The 14562-nt window shown below is 34.5% G+C and overlaps 1 protein-coding gene and 1 pseudogene across 1 annotated transcript; both read right to left on the bottom strand.

Annotated features, from left to right (window-relative positions):
- Window positions 1-88: 88 nt before the first annotated feature.
- LOC147400509 (UDP-glycosyltransferase 92A1 pseudogene) lies at window positions 89-1572 on the bottom strand (annotated as a pseudogene).
- Window positions 1573-6973: 5401 nt separating this feature from the next.
- On the bottom strand, window positions 6974-8684 carry LOC147400510 (UDP-glycosyltransferase 92A1-like). Its single transcript, XM_086446211.1, has one exon. It carries the CDS (start codon window positions 8618-8620, stop codon window positions 7148-7150), a length of 1473 nt encoding a protein of 490 aa, XP_086302337.1. The 5' UTR covers window positions 8621-8684; the 3' UTR covers window positions 6974-7147.
- Window positions 8685-14562: the final 5878 nt, after the last annotated feature.

Below are 14562 nucleotides of genomic sequence, written 5' to 3' on the forward strand. Positions count from 1 at the left end.
AACCTCAAACTCCATTTGATCAAACTCTAAGTTAAGATGGGAAGAGTATCATAAGTTTTCTTGACAAGTAGAAATAAGATAAATTTTGAAATTTATTATAACAAAATGTAAGCTAATATAACTAAAAATAGTTAACACATGAAATGGTAATTAATTTAAAAAATAAAATTAGAAACAACATTCGACTTAGAATGTTTCTGAGTCGACTCATTCTAGTTTCTAAATATAGGTTCATACATTTTTTTAATTTTTGGTCTCTCTATGCTTCTTCATACTCAATACTGTACTAATAAATTTATGGAATGATCTTGCAGAAGAACCCTTGACACCTTCATCATCTTCTTTAATTGCATCCTTAAGCATCTCCTTAACTTGACAAGCCTTTTTCCTCATGCATTCACCTTTCTCAGTCCTATCGATCATTAATTCAATCACTCTCACTATATATCTTCATGTTTGATGTCACAAACATTCCCTCTAGCAATTTCAACAGACACACCCACCTCTTCCTCTAGTAATTTCGAATTGTAATATTGTTCTCCGGAAATTGGCCACCCTATTATAGGGACACCATTGCTCAGACTCTCCAAGATCGAATTCTAACCGCAATGACTCAGAAACGCGGAGGTAGAATTTGTGTGACAAAATTTCCAATTGCGGTGCCCATTTTCGTAATAAAATCCCTCTGTTCTTCTCTTTGATTCGATCTTCAAATCCTTCTGGAAGCCATTCTGATCTAAAATTCTCATTGATATCGAACCCAACTGGAGGTCTAATGACCCAAATGAATTTCTTCTCGCTAGCCTCCAACCCAATCGCTAATTCCATCATTTGTGAGCTAGCGATGGTGTTCTGTGAACCAAAACACACAAACAAAACCGAAGACGGGAATTGGGTGTTGAGCGAATCGATACAGTGGTCGGGATCGATATTTTTGTTGTCTGTTAGGGGAAATCGAGTCGGCCCAATGGACCAAACTGGCCGACCACCAGTTTTTCCTTTGAAATACGTTAACCCCGTTCGATCAAGTTCTTCTATGGTGTTAAATAACATTCCATCTGACTTGAAACACAGAGGGAGCTCTCTTTGGCTGTAAAGAGACCAAGAATCGGAACCATCAGTGTTCTTGAGAGTCGTAGCGAGCTGAGATCAATGAATTTTCGAAACATTAGGAAAATCAGGAAGAGAGAAATAATCCGAATTCGTTGCACAATGAGGAAGATTGATCCAAAGAGAGAAGTACACCGCCATACCGTAAGCACCACCCGCATTGAAGATTGAATGAAAAATGTTTAAACGATTGGCGAAGATGATTGTGTAGTTGGTTTTCTGTTCTAGTTCAAGAGCTAAAGTTAGGAATGGTCTTATGTGACCTTGAGCCATGAAAGGAAACATCACCACCACATTTTCTTCTTCGTCAGCCATGGAAAGAGAGAGTGAGAGTATTTCTTTCTAAAACTGCAAAATAAAAGTTTGGCGAAGCCTATTTGTGCCAAAAAATGAATTTAGATATCATCATCATAATTCTGTCTTTTCTCACAGGGGATAATGACTTGAATATATATATTTTTTTCTTGTTTTTTAAAGAGTTTTCTTTTTCTCTACTTCTCTCGATCCAAACATATAAAGCCTTCAATGACGTCGAACAGTAAAATTTTCCAAATAAAAACAGTGCAACCGTGTTACAGTGATGGAATTGACAACTGTTCGTTTCCTTGTGATCTACGTGCCAAGTAATAAAGCTGCTGTCGCTGAAGTTCAGAGGATGCATTTATTTATTTTTGCATTGTTTTGGCAGCTTGCTGTTTAAATGTGATGTGATGTTATATATTTTTAAAAAGAAAAAATTAAAAAAAAATTAAAAAAATATTTATCAAAAAAATATATATAATTTTTCAAAAATTATAAAAAAATAAAAAATCGACCATTAAAAAGTATTTATAAAAAAAAAATCATTAAAGGGTTGATTTCTCTTCTCTTCTCTCTCCTCTTTAACTCATTTATTTAAAAAAAAATCGAATTCTTTTAAAAAAATCCGACCATTTAAGGGTCTATTTTTTTCTCTCTCTTCTCTTCTCTCTCCTCTTTAACTCACCAATTTCTCTTCTCTTCTCTTCTCTCCCCTCTTTAACTCACCAATTTAATCAAAAATTTTAGTTCTAACAATCATACTAAAAAAAAGACAACTTAGAAAAAAAAAAAAAAAAGTGCTTAAAAACACGCCCAGTACCTTTAACGGTTAAAAGATTAAAAAAAATGATTTTTCTGAAAATTTTATATTTTTTTATGTTTTAGAAAAGATTTTTCCAAATCTTTTTCACTTAAAAAAAAAACACATTCATTTTTTTAGTGTCCGATCTGATACATAATAGAATTTAGTAAGTCATAAATGTAGAAATATAGGATTTAATGCTAATATCTTCATGTTATATTTTTTTCATTTTTTTCAATAGTATATTATTTTGAATAAAAGAAAAATTGATGAGTAAATTTATTTATTTATTTATTACTTTTTTTTAATTGTAAGATGTATATTTATGTTTAAGAACATGTTAAATTAAAAACATAGAATAAAATTAAATAAATATAATATGTATCAATAGACATATACATTTTTCATAATTGTAATATATTTTTACCTTTTATGGTTTACTATTTCATTCTCGTTTTTTAAAGTTTTCCTGAAGTTTTCCCGAAGTTTTCCCTTGCTTTAAAGCCATACTCTGACTTAGGGACTATGCTAAAAATGGTAATTTACTATTTTTGAAATTAAATAAATAAATCACTTATTTCGAAAAAAATTCAATTTTTCTCTACCTTCTTTAGTCTTTCCCCTACATTTTATGATAGTTTCAAAAAAAATTTAATATTAATATTTCAAACACCTTCAAAATATTAATACAACTATACATAGAAATAAAAACTTAAAAGATAAGAGATGCAGAAAACTCTATAAAAACAAATAGGCTCTAAAATAGATTGTTTGAACTGTAGATTATGATAAAATAAAATAATAAAACTACCTTGGTGAATAATGATCGATCCACAGAGACAATGTTAATCTGGTACTCTTTTTACTCAAATCCAATTAAATTTAAGCAAACGATTAAAAATAATTTTTGAGAGAAATTCTCTAAAATAAAACACTAAAAGAAAATGATTTAAAATACTATGAAGAAGTATAAATCAGTCACATCCACCCTCACAAGTTCTATCAATGATTTTACAATTATCTATAATAAGGTATGCAGCTGTAAGGACTGCCTCTCCCCAAAATTATTTTGGAACGTGATTAGAGAACATGAAAGACCATGCTATTTCTACCAAATGTCTATTTTTTCTCTCTGCAATCCCATTTTGCTAGGGAGTGTCAACACAGGAACTCAAGTGAACTATGCCTTGACTTAAGAGATAGGTACTAAGGATAGATTTGAAGTATTCGCTGGCATTATCAGTTTTTAGGACTTGGATCTTGGTTTGGATTTGAGTTTGTGTCATGGAGTTCAAATTTTGAAAATTTTGGCCAACTTTAGATTTTTCTTTCATAAGAAATATCTAGGTCAATCTAGTGTGATCATTAACAAAGGATACAAACCAAAGTGTTCCTACCATGTTTGTAATTCTTAAGGGGCCCTACACATCACTATGAATCATGGAAAATGGATGAGATGGTTTATATGATAGAATAGGATAATGGTTCCGAGTATGTTTGGCAAATTGACAAATTTCACAATTGAAAATTTTTAAACTTTTATTGATAAACAAACAAGGAAATAATTTTTCAAAGTACATGAAATTTGGATGACGAAGACGATAATGCCATAACTAATTTCACTATCTTTATTGACACTGGAATTTAAAACTAACTGACTTTTAAAGGACACACAACATGCATTATGAGCTTGTCTTCTTGGAAGAGAATCTTCTTTAAGAAGATAGAGTCCAGAACACAACTCAACACTGCCAATCGTCCTCCCCGAATCCCATTCCTGAAATTCACACAAATTTGGGAAAAACTTAGTGATGCAGTCAAGATCACGAGTCAATTTACTGATTGAGAGCAGATTACAGTCCAAATTAGGGACATGGATAATAGAGTTTAGATTCAGGTCCTTTGCAATCTTGATTGAACCGGTTCCTACAACTTTAGATAGAGATCCATCAGTTATTCGGACTATGTGATTCTCATGGCATGGGCTGTATTTATAAAATATTGTTGCATCTCCCGTCATGTGGTCTGATACCAACTGTTCAAGCAGAAGATTGAAGAGTTTATCAGGGACAATGCGACGAGGACATCTGTAGAATAGGTGGGAGAGACTATAATGGTCATGTACTCTAACACCTAGAGTTTAGGTGTAGCTTGCCCTGGAGTCATCTGGGAGCACTCATGTAATATTATGTAAGGCTCACTATGATGCCATGTCAGTCCCGTGCCAGGGCATATCTGTTAGTTTAGTGGCATTTTTGTAAAAAATGGAGGCCTCCACTTTTGATGTTTCCTTCTAGAAACCTAGGAAAGGAATATTAGCATCCTTGTAGGAAAGGTGTCTAGTGCTTCCCAATCTCTGGCCTACGTCCAAATTGATTGAAGCACCGAGCCAAGTTACGTGGAAGTCCCGCGTGTCATAGGATCATATATTGCTTGTAACACACCTATTGCTTTTGTTACGTGTTACACCATGTAATCTCAATATTATATCAATAAAGTTGCCTCCGAGCATTGCCTCGTGTTGCCTAGTTTACTTGTTTGCTAGCTACATTTGTGGTGTACGATCATTTTTACAGGCTTGCTTGTGGATTAGCACCCCTTGTGCCGCATGACCTCGCTTCAAAAGAACACGGCTGTGACAATTTGTATCAAAGCTTTGCAAACTTGTATGCCCTTGGACACTGTCCTTGATAGCCTGAAACAATAATATGTAGATTTACATCCACGGTCTTAAATGTCTTTTATTAATTGTAAAGGCATTGAAAAAATTACCTTTATGTGTTAACATGCTTTTTCCAAGGAGAGAAGTGCTTGACTAAGATATTGTACTTTGGCTGAAGTGTTTTTGTAGGACTTTGAGTTGTTTTTCTGGTGAAAAGGCTCCTCTCGGTAGGTGCTGGATTTTCATTTGTGGTGGCAACAACATTGACTCGGCTTTTCTTGTCATTTGCTTATCACGATGGCTTCCAGTTTACAGGTTTGCCATGAATTTTCCAACTATTTTCTCTGAGATGTCTAGGTTTACGGCAGTGGTCACACTAAGGTTTTCATTTTTTCTATCAATTGTCATTATTGTTATTTGGTTGTGTTCCACGGATTGCAAGGGCAAATCCTTCGAGTATGGGAGAAAATTTTTAAAATCCCATCATCACCTTCTTCCTACTTTTCTCACGACGAACTTCTGAGAATGCCACTCTAATACTCAACAGAGGCTTTGTCCCCATTATTCTGCCTCTAACTTCATCCAGGTTTTTGTTGAGGCCGAGAAGAAATTTAACTTCATCCAGGTTTTTGTTGAGGCCGAGAAGAAATTTGAAGGTCCGTTTTTTCTCCACAATTTTCCTGTATCGGGCTGTGTCTTTCGAGCACTTCCATGCGTGGACTTCGAACATATCTAGATGTTGTTAGTGGTGGGTAAAAGCATTAAAATATTGAGTAATCGTAAGATCCCCTTGGCGTAGATTATGCAATATGGCTTTAATTTCGAACAATTCTGAAGTATATTCAGAAGTTGAATATGTCTTTCTTGCAGCGTCCCAGATTTCCTTGGTTGTTCTCTACAGAAGGAAATTTTCTCCTATATCATTGTTCATCTATAGCTTGAATTTAAGGTCAATCTTCTTCGGTACAGTAACTTCACCGGTAAGGTAATCGTATTTTCCTTTCTCGCAAATAAACATCATCATGGACTGGGGCCATTGGAGGAATTTTGTCCATTGAATTTATGACTTGTGATGAGAAAAGAAGATTGCTATATTCCTCCATGATTGCTTGCAGCAAGTGTTGTTTCTGGATTAGAGGTCACTTTGGATGTGGAGCTTTGTCTCTCAGTCGCTATGCCGTATTTGGCCATGTGGGAGAATTATGTTTTTAGAACCTAACTCTGATACCATGAAAGTTTCTGAGTCCTGCACTAATTTAGAAAATAGAATAACCGTTAGATCTAGTAATATACAACCAAAATCTCCTTATTAACATATTCCTAAAATATTGATATAATCCCTAAAATTCCTAATTAACTTTGACTGAGAAGTCCACAATGACTAATATGACATCATTGCATTCATTTTGCATCACTGATCACTCTTCGATTGGGTCATACACTTGAGGTACTCCATATCCACTTATAAACTTTCTTTCTTATACATGTTTTTCTCATTCTCATTTTGCCTTTGCTTCGATCATTTCTTCTTTTGTTGAACCTAACTCATTTTCCCAAGCAGTTAAATATGAATGTTAACATGATGCCATTAAATTGGTAAGAATGGGTAAGAATTGAGCCGATGGTTCCATTGAACGACACAAAGCTCTGTTGGTTGCAAAAAAATTCACCCACAAGACTTTTGCACTTGTTGCCAAACTTGTCATTGTTCGTTGCCTTCTTGCTATTTCCACAATAGAAGGATGGTCTCTTGCATTTCCACAACAAAAGTGTTCACACTGCATTTCTTCAAATGGTGATCAACATAAAGAAATTTACATGCCTTTTCCACCTGGTTTCACTTGTCTAAGGGGAGAGCATAGTTTGTTGCCTCAATAATTCTTTGTGCAGCCTAAAATAGGCTTCTCAAAATGGTTCGACAAATGAGCTTCCGTGTTACGAAAAATTGGATTCATTCAATCTTCTACTAATTACTCTCTTTTCACATGTAGCATGCAATGAATGAAAGACACATTCTACAGAACTCTGTTTCATAAAATAAATGAAAGACACATTCTACAGAACTCTGTTTCATAAAATAAAGTATCAAACCTAATATTAAGGAAGGAAGAAAATCATAAGTTTTCTTTAAGTAGAAATAAGATTTCCCATATTCAACACATGAAATGGTAATTTACCCTAATATGATAATTTAGACAACATAACTTGATCGACACATTTTATTCGACTCAGATTGTTTTCTGGTCGATTCATCCTAGTTTCAAATTGTAGATTCATACATTGTTAAAGTTTTGGTCTCTCTTTGCCTTCCTCATACTCAGCACTGCACTAATAAATTCATCAAACGATCTTGCAGAAGAACCCTTGGAACCTTCATCATCTTCTTTAATTGCATCCTTAATCATCTCCTTAACTTGACGAGCCTTTTGCCTCATGCACTCACCTTTCTCAGTCCCATCCATCATCAATTCAATCACTCTCGCTATCTCTTCATGCTTAATGTCACAAGCATTCCCTCTAGCAATCTCAACACACACACCCACCTCTTCCTCTAGTAATTTCGAATTGTAATATTGGTCTCCGGAAATTGGCCACCCTATTATAGGGACACCATTGCTCAGACTCTCCAAGATCGAATTCCAACCGCAATGACTAAGAAACGCGGAGGTAGAATTATGTGATAAAATCTCCAATTGTGGCGCCCATTTTCGTATTAAAATCCCTCTATTCTTCTCTTTGATTCGATCTTCAAATCCTTCTGGAAGCCATTCTGATCTAAAATTCTCATTGATGTCGAACCCAACTGGAGGTCTAACGACCCAAATGAATTTCTTCTCGCTAGCCTCTAATCCGATCGCTAATTCCATCATTTGTGAGCTAGAGATGGTGTTCTGTGAACCAAAGCACACAAACAAAACTGAAGACGGGAATTGGGTGTTGAGCCAATTGATGCAGTGGTCGGAATCGACATTTTTGTTTTTTGTTAGGGGAAATCGAGTCGGCCCAATGGACCAAACTGGCCGACCACCAGTTTTTCCTTTGAAATACGTCAACCCGGTTCGATCAAGTTCTTCTATGGTGTTAAATAACATTCCATCTGACTTAAAACACAGAGGGAGCTCTCTTTGGAGGTAGAGAGACCAAGAATCGGAACCATCAGCGTTCTTGAGATTCGTAGCGAGTTGAGATCGATGAATTTTCGAAACATAAGGAAAATCAGGAAGAGAGAAATAGTCCGAATTCGTTGCACGATGAGGAAGATTGATCCAAAGAGAGAAGTACACCGCCATACCGTAAGCACCACCCGCATTGAAGATTGAATGAAAAATGTTTAAACGATTGGCGATTTCGACGGTCCATCCAAGGAACATGTCAGATATGATGCAGAGAGGAGGGTGACCTCGATTTTGATTGGTGATCTTGAGGATTAGTTGCTCAAAGGAAGGTTTAAGAGATTTGGAGGCGTGAAGGAGGTGTGAGATGAGAGGGTAAGGAAGGACATCTGTGTTCTCTGAGTTGGGTGGGAGATTGTGATCTGAACTACAGAAGGGAAGCTCAATGAGGCGTATGGAGGTGTTGGTAGGGAGAGATGTATGGAGTTTGATGATGTTTTGAGGAGTGTTGACAAAGATGATTGTGTAGTTGGTTTTCTGTTCTAGTTGAAGAGCTAAAGCTAAGAATGGTCTTATATGACCTTGAGCCATGAAAGGAAACATCACCACTACATTTTCTTCTTCTTCAGCCATGGAGAGACAGAGAGAGAGAGAGTTTTTCTTTCTGAGGTGCAAAATAAAAGTTTGGCAAAAGGATACATGAATTTAGATTTCATCGTTCTGTCTTTTTCTCCCTTGTCAATGAAAATATGATGAAGAGAAATTGAATTTCTCTTCTCTTCCCTTCTCTTTTTTATTTTTATTTTAAGGAGTTTCTTTTTTCTCTACTTCTCTCAATCCAAACAGAAAGCCTCCAATGACGTCTAACAGTAAAATTTTCCTTTTCCAAATAAAAGCAGTGCAGCTGTGTTACAGTGATGGCATTCAGAACTGTTCGTTTCCTTGATCCACGAGTTAAGTCATAAAGCTGTTGCCGTTGAACTTGCTTAAATGTGATGTGATGTTAAATATTTAAAAAAATAATATTTTGATAAAAATTAATTAAATTAATTTACTACACAATTTACACCAAGGAAATTGCAGAATATTTTATCGAACCTTTGCGAAAAATTAAAAATTTCATGAGATTGTAATCCATTCATTTTTATTCTAAAACAGTAAATTATCTTTTGTGAAATAAAAAATTAATTAAAATAAGAAAAAATAAAGTTTTTTTTTTATTTTTTATCATTTACTAAAATTAAAACGGTAAAAATATATTACTGTTTTATAAAATGGAAACCTATTCCTAAGTTAACCAAAATGTTTTAATTCTGACAATCATAGTAAAAAAAAGACAACTTTTGAAAAAAAAAATGTGTTTAAAACACACCTGATACCTTTGACGATTAAAATAAATTTTTTTTGATTATTTTGAAAATTTCACATTTATTTTTGTTTTAAATGTATTTTTTTTACGTTTTAAAAAATATTTTTCACATTTTTTTTCAACTAAAAAAACACATTCTGTTTTTAGTGTTGGATCTGATACATAATAGAATTTAGTAATTCATAAATGTAAAAATATAACATTTGATGATAATATGTTGATGTTATACTTTTTCATTTTTTTCAATAGTGTATTATTTTAAACAAAAGATAAGTTGATGAATAAATTTTTTATTTATTTAATTTTTTTTTTTTTTACCATCATAAGATGCAAAATTATGTTTGAGAACAAATTATATTGAAAACATAGAATAAAAAATATATATATATATATATATATATATGGGTCAGGTTCAAAGGACAACCATTTCTACACACATATAGACAACGTGTTTTGTCTTATATGAGCAAAAATATTTGGAATGGACTAATTTTTTGTGAGGATGATCTTTGTGATGAGGGGATCATCCTGGCAAAAAATCATCCCATTCCAAAAGTTGTAACCCCATCAAAATTGATTTACAAAAATTGGACGGTCTATAATTTTTCAACAAAAATTGGACGGTCTAGAAGTTTCATAATGAGCTGATTTTTGGCAAGGATGATCTTCTCATCACAGAGATCATCCTCACAAAAAATCAGTCCATTCCAAACATTTTTGCCCATATAAGACAAAACACGTTGTCTATATGTGTGTAGAAATGGTTGTCCTTTGAACCTGACCCTATATATATAGGATTAGGATCCATATACACATAAAGTTTCTCATAAAGCTACAACGTGTTTTGTCTTATATGGGCAAAAATGTTTGGAATGGACTGATTTTTTGTGAGGATGATCTCTATGATGAGGAGATCATCCTTACCAAAAATCAGCACATTACAAAATTTCTAACCCCATGTTTACAAGTTGAAAAATTTTACACCGTCCAATTTTTGTAAATCACTTTTGATGGGGTTAGAAGTTTTGGAATGGAATGATTTTTTGCAAGGATGATCCCCTCACCACAGAGATTATCCTCACAAAAAATCAGCCCATTATGAACCTTTTTAACCATATAAGACAAAAGCGTTGTAACTTTATGTGTCTACGGAACCCAACCCTATATATATCTTATGTATTCGATATATACATTTTTCATAATTGTAATATACTTTTATCTTTTATGATTCACCATTTCTTTCTTGTTTTTTAAGTTTTTCTAAAGTTTTCCCTTGTTTTAAAGTCATAGTCTGACTTTGGGACTATGCTAAAATGGTAATTTATTATTTTCAAAATTAAATAAATAGACTATTTATTTTGAAAAATTTTCAATCTTTCTCTACCCTTTTTAGTCTTTCCCCTACATTCTATGATAGTTTCAATTTTCTTTTGTAATATTAATATTTCAAACACTTTCAAAATATCAATACAACTGTACATAGAAATAAAAACTTAAAAGACAAGAGATGCAGAAAACTCTATGAAAACAAATAGGCTCTAAAATCGATTTTAGGACTAAATCATTGTTTTTGAATTTACGTGGATGACACCAAATTGGTTCTTTTATAATATTAATATTTCCCCTACATATATATATATATATATATATATATATATATATATATATATATATATGGGTCCCGTTCGCCACCCTTAGTTTTACCACACACTTTAACAAACGCGTTTTGTCTTACATGGGTTAGAAGTTTCGGAATGAGCTGATTTTTGGTGAGGATGATCTCTATGGTGAGGAGATCATCCTCACCAAAAATCAGCTCATTCCAAAACTTCTAACCCCATCAAAAATGGTTTACAAAAAATGGACGGTCCACGATTTTTCAACGTGTAAACATGGGGCTAAACATTTCGGAATGGGCTGATTTTTGGGGAGGATGATCTTCTAATCATAGAGATCATCCTCACCAAAAATCAACTCATTCCAAAACTTCTAACCCATGTAGGACAAAAAACGTTTGTTAAAGTGTGTGGTAAAACTTAGGGTGCTGAACATTTCCCTATATATATATGGGTCACGTTATTACAACCCCCTTTTGGACCCCCTTTGCGACACACCTTTTTGTCTTATATGGGCAAAAATGTTTGGAATGGGTTGATTTTTTGTGAGGATGATCTCTGTGGTGAGGGGGTCATCCTGGCAAAAAATCATCCCATTCCAAAACTTCTAGACCGTCCGATTTTTGTTGAAAAATTATAGACCGTCCAATTTTTGTAAATCAATTTTGATGGGGTTAGAAGTTTTGGAATGGGATGATTTTTTGCCAGGATGATCCCCTCATCACAGAGATCATCCTCACAAAAAATCAGCCCATTCCAAACATTTTTGCCCATATAAGACAAAAAGGTGTGTCGCAAAGGGGGTCCAAAAGGGGGTCGTAATAACGTGACCCTATATATATATATATATATGGAAATGTTCAGCACCCTAAGTTTTACCACACACTTTAACAAACGTTTTTTGTCCTACATAGGTTAGAAGTATTGGAATGAGCTGATTTTTGGTGAGGATGATCTCTATGATTAGAAGATCATCCTCCCCAAAAATCAGCCCATTCCGAAATGTTTAGCCCCATGTTTACACGTTGAAAAATCGTGGACCGTCCATTTTTTGTAAATCAATTTTGATGGGGTTAGAAGTTTTGGAATGAACTGATTTTTTATGAGGATGATCTCCTCACCATAGAGATCATCCTCACCAAAAATCAGCTCATTCCGAAACTTCTAACCCATGTAAGACAAAACGCGTTTGTTAAAGTGTGTGGTAAAACTTAGGGTGCTGAATATTTCCCATATATATATATATATATGGGAAATGTTCAGCACCCTAAGTTTTACCACACACTTTAACAAACGTTTTTTGTCCTACATGGGTTAGAAGTTTTGGAATGGGCTGATTTTTGGTGAGAATGATCTCTATGATTAGAAGATCATCCTCCCCAAAAATCAGCCCATATATGGGTCCCGTTCGGCACCCTAAACTTTACCACACACTTTAACAAACGTGTTTTGTCCTACATGGGTTAGAAGTTTTGGAATGGGCTGATTTTTGGTGAGGATGATCTCTATGGTGAGGAGATCATCCTCACCAAAAATCAGCTCATTCCAAAACTTCTAACCCCATCAAAAATGATTTACAAAAAATGGACGGTCCACGATTGTTCAACTTGTAAACATGGGGCTAAACATTTCGGAATGGGCTGATTTTTGGGGAGAATGATCTTCTAATCATAGAGATCATCCTCACTAAAAATCAGCTCATTCCAAAACTTCTAACCCATGTAAGACAAAAAACGTTTGTTAAAGTGTGTGGTAAAACTTAGGGTGCTGAACATTTCCCTATATATATATATATATATATATGGGAAATGTTCAGCACCAAACATTTTGGCAAAACATTTTTCAAAACATGGGTTAGAAGTTTTTGAATTGGCTGATTTTTGGTGAGGATGATCTTTACGGTGAGGAGATCATTATCACCAAAAATCAGCCCATTCAAAAACTTCTTACCCCATCAAAAATGGTTTACAAAAAATGGACGGTCCATGATTTTTCAACTTGTAAACATGGGGCTAGAAGTTTTGGAATGGGCTGATTTTTGGTGAGGATGATCTCTACATCCTCACCAAAAATCAGCCCATTCCAAAATTTCTAGCCTATGTAGGACAAAAATGATTGGCTAAAATGCTGGCCAAAATGTTTGTGTAGAGATCATCCTCACCAAAAATCAGCCCATTCCAAAATTTCTAGCCCATGTAAGACAAAAATGGTTCGCTAAAATGTTTGGTGCTGAACGGGACCCTATATATATATAGGGTCGCGTTCCTAAGACTCATATTGGGACTCACATTGCGACACACCGTTTTGTCTTATATAGGCAAAAATGTTTGGAATGAGCTTATTTTTTGTGAGGATGATCTCTGTGATGAGGGGATCATCCTGGCAAAAAATCATCCCATTCCAAAACTTCTAACCCCATCAAAATTGATTTACAAAAATTGGACGGTCTATAATTTTTCAACAAAAATTGGACGGTCTAGAAGTTTCATAATGAGCTGATTTTTGGCAAGGATGATCTCCTCACCATAGAGATCATCCTCACAAAAAATCAGCTCATTCCAAACATTTTTTCCCATATAAGACAAAACGGTGTGTCGCAATGTGAGTCTCAATATGAGTCTTCGGAACGTTGTTCATATATATATATAGGGTCCCGTTCAGCACCCTAAGCTTTACCACACACTTTAACAAACGTGTTTTGTCTTACATGGGTTAGAAGTTTTGGAATGGACTGATTTTTGGTGAGGATGATCTCTATGGTGAGGAGATCATCCTCACCAAAAATCAGCTCATTCCAAAACTTCTAATCCCATAAAAAATGGTTTACAAAAAATGGACGGTCCACGATTTTTCAACGTGTAAACATGGGGCTAAACATTTCGGAATTGGCTGATTTTTGGGGAGGATGATCTTCTAATCATAGAGATCATCCTCACCAAAAATCAGCCCATTCCAAAACTTCTAACCCATGTAGGACAAAAAATGTTTGTTAAAGTGTGTGGTAAAACTTAGGGTGCTGAACATTTCCCATATATATATATATATATATATGGGTCACGTTCCTAAGACTCATATTGAGACTCACATTGCGACACACCGTTTTGTCTTATATGGGAAAAAATGTTTGGAATGAGCTGATTTTTTGTGAGGATGATCTCTGTGATGAGGGGATCATCCTGGAAAAAAATCATCCCATTCCAAAACTTCTAACCCCATCAAAATTGATTTACAAAAATTGGACGGTCTATAATTTTTCAACAAAAATTGGACGGTCTAGAAGTTTCATAATGAGCTGATTTTTGGCAAGGATGATCTCCTCACCACAGAGATCATCATCACAAAAATTCAGCCCATTCCAAATATTTTTGCCCATATAAGACAAAACGGTGTGTCGCAATGTGAGTCCCAATATGAGTTTTAGGAACGTTGTTCTATATATATATATATATATATATATATATGGGTCCCGTTCAGCACCCTAAGCTTTACCACACACTTTAACAAACGTGTTTTGTCTTACATGGGTTAGAAGTTTTGGAATTGGCTGATTTTTGGTGAGGATGATCTCTATGGTGAGGAGGTCATCCTTA

Source organism: Akebia trifoliata, chromosome 6 (assembly GCF_017979445.1).
Source record: "Akebia trifoliata isolate Shusen 1 chromosome 6, ASM1797944v1, whole genome shotgun sequence".
NCBI classification, from domain to species: Eukaryota; Viridiplantae; Streptophyta; class Magnoliopsida; order Ranunculales; family Lardizabalaceae; genus Akebia; species Akebia trifoliata.